This window comes from Pteropus vampyrus, unplaced genomic scaffold (genome assembly GCF_000151845.1).
Source record: "Pteropus vampyrus isolate Shadow unplaced genomic scaffold, Pvam_2.0 Scaffold138, whole genome shotgun sequence".
Classification (NCBI taxonomy): Eukaryota; Metazoa; Chordata; class Mammalia; order Chiroptera; family Pteropodidae; genus Pteropus; species Pteropus vampyrus.
The window spans coordinates 589,693-591,931 of NW_011888919.1; the positions used below are offsets into that span (position 1 = coordinate 589,693).

A 2,239-nucleotide genomic window follows, 5' to 3' on the forward strand; every position below is an offset into this window, starting at 1 on the left:
GGCCCTGCAGACAGATGCGGACGACGGCGACGGTCCCCGCGAGTTCCTGGCCCTGGTGACGGTGACGGACAAGGCCAAGAAGGAGGCGATGGACCACGCGCCCGCTGGGGCCGAGTCGGTCAGCCCGAACGTGGAGGACCCGAGGGCGGCGCCTGACTTGGTGGCCCTGCTTGCTGTCAGAGACGCGTCGGACGAGGAGCCGATGGAGAGCGACGCTTCCGAGAGCGAGTCGCAGGAAAACGGGGACCAGGACCGAGAGGGGGTGGGCAACCCCGAGTTTGTGGCCATCGTGGCGTATACAGACCCCTCGGACCCCTCTGCCCGCGAAGAGATGTTGAAAATCGCTTCGGTCATAGAGTCGCTGGGCTGGAGCGACAAGAAAGACACAGAGGATGTCCTTCCGGAGGTCCTGTCCGTCATGTCCAAGGACACGTCCGGAACCCGCGTGACGGTGGAGGAGGCAGGCCGCCAGGTGGACGCCATGGTCCTCAGGAAGGCCAAGGACGACGGGAACCTTCTGGAATGCATTTCTACCTTGGCCGAGCCGGAGACCACGCCCAAGGGGAAGAAGGCCCCGCGTGGGCTCCTCGGGGGCTGGGGCGATGACGAGGAAGACGAGGGGGGCCTCCTGGAACTGGTGGCGCTCCTGGCTGCCCAGGACACGTCCGAGGCGATGAAGGACGGCAAAGAAGAGGCCTGGGAAGGCGGAAAGTTCAAATACGCCAAGGGCGGCCTGCGGGAGGTCCTGGCGCTCCTGGCCGCGCGTGAGAACCGGGAGTCGGAGGAGGAGTCCGAGGGGGCTTCGGACGGGGGCTCGGACGAGGCGTCCGAGGACACGGAGAGCGAGGAGTCGGAGCTCGAGGACCCGGCGTCCAGGAAGCCCCGGGCCAAGCGCGCCCGCACGGCCTCCAAGGTCCTGGGTCAGGCCGGCGCCTCCTCCGGGCCCCGCAAAACCCGACGGGGAGGCCGAGGCCGCGGCGGGCGAGGCGTCACTCCCGAGAAGAAAGCCAAGGACGAAGCGGCGGGCGACAAGAAAAAGAAGCGGCGTGCAGGCGCCGGGGCGCGCGCCAAGGCCGGCGACACCAGAGGGCAGCCGCCCACCGGCTCCAAGTCGGCCCGCGGGAAGAAGGCTCGTCGGGGCCGAAGGCTGCCCCCCAAGTGCCGCTAGCGGCGCTCAGAGACGGCGTGGCCGCGGCCGGGGATGTGGCCTCTCCCTCCGCGCTCCCTCCGCCCTCCCTCCAGCAGAAGCCGGTCTCCCGCTTAACCGTGCGCTCTGTGCTCTGCTGTGCGCGCGGCGCGCACCGCGGGTCTCACCTTCACCTTCCAGTTCCTCCTTTGCAGGTGGCGCGAGCGACCCTGACAGACGAAGGAGAGAGAAACAGGCACCCCTGGAGGCAGCAGCCCCAGGTGATGGGCTCTTGTTTTAGGGGCACCAGACGGGCGTGGCTTTGGGTGGCCCACGGGGGTGTGTCCGTGGAGACGGGCACGGAGGGAGGTCAGCAGTGCCAGAGAGTTCTTTCTGGTTCTCTGTGGGGCCCGAGTGGTTCCAGACATATGCTTCTGGCCACTGTCCCTCCGCCTCAATCCGTTGGAGCCTGAGGTCTGTGCTGAAGGCTTGGCCACCTGCTGGTTAGTGGGTGTCAGGATGGAGCCGAGTTCCCTGCCTGGGGGAACAGATCATTCGGGATATGCCTGGGCGTGTAACTTCTCCAGAAAGAGAAACCTGAGAGGCAGAGGGGGCCGCTCCTGGGAAGAGAGGAGAGGTGGGAAGGGGAGGGAGGAGTGGGGGACGCATTACCAGGAGCTGGAGAGGAGGAGGAAGAAAGGGAAGGACCAAGCGGCCCCGCCCACCTCAGGTGCAGCTGAAACAAATGAGCCAGCTCCTCAAGGCGAAGGCCACCTGCTGGTGTCCACAGGCTGATTCTATCAGTCGGATTGCACTGTTTTCCAATGATTTGCCACCGTTTTCAGTTTGGGGCAATTCACACCCAGATGATTGGCTTCTCTCTGCAGTGCCAGGCGGCGTCCCTCCCGCAGGCCTCCTCCCTGTGAGCTGACCAGCCCCTGATTTAAGATGATAGGGTCTCCCAGTTCACCCGCTGAGTGAATTAAATACCGGAGGGGACCTGAGGGGACCCCTGAGAGGTGGGGGCTGGTCCGGCCAGCGTGGGAGCTGACCAGGGTCCTAGAGAGGAAGTGTTTAGAGAGGAGGAAACGCCCCTGGGAGGGAGCTGCAGTC

The 2,239-nt window shown here is 65.7% G+C and overlaps 1 protein-coding gene across 1 annotated transcript; it reads left to right on the forward strand.

The window, feature by feature from the left end:
- Position 1: 1 nt before the first annotated feature.
- Positions 2–2,233, forward strand: PNMA8B (PNMA family member 8B; the record flags this gene model as incomplete). The annotated part of the gene is made up of 1 exon (XM_011368064.1): positions 2–2,233. A coding segment is annotated over one exon (1,167 nt), but the record flags the coding sequence as incomplete, so codon positions are not given.
- Positions 2,234–2,239: the final 6 nt, after the last annotated feature.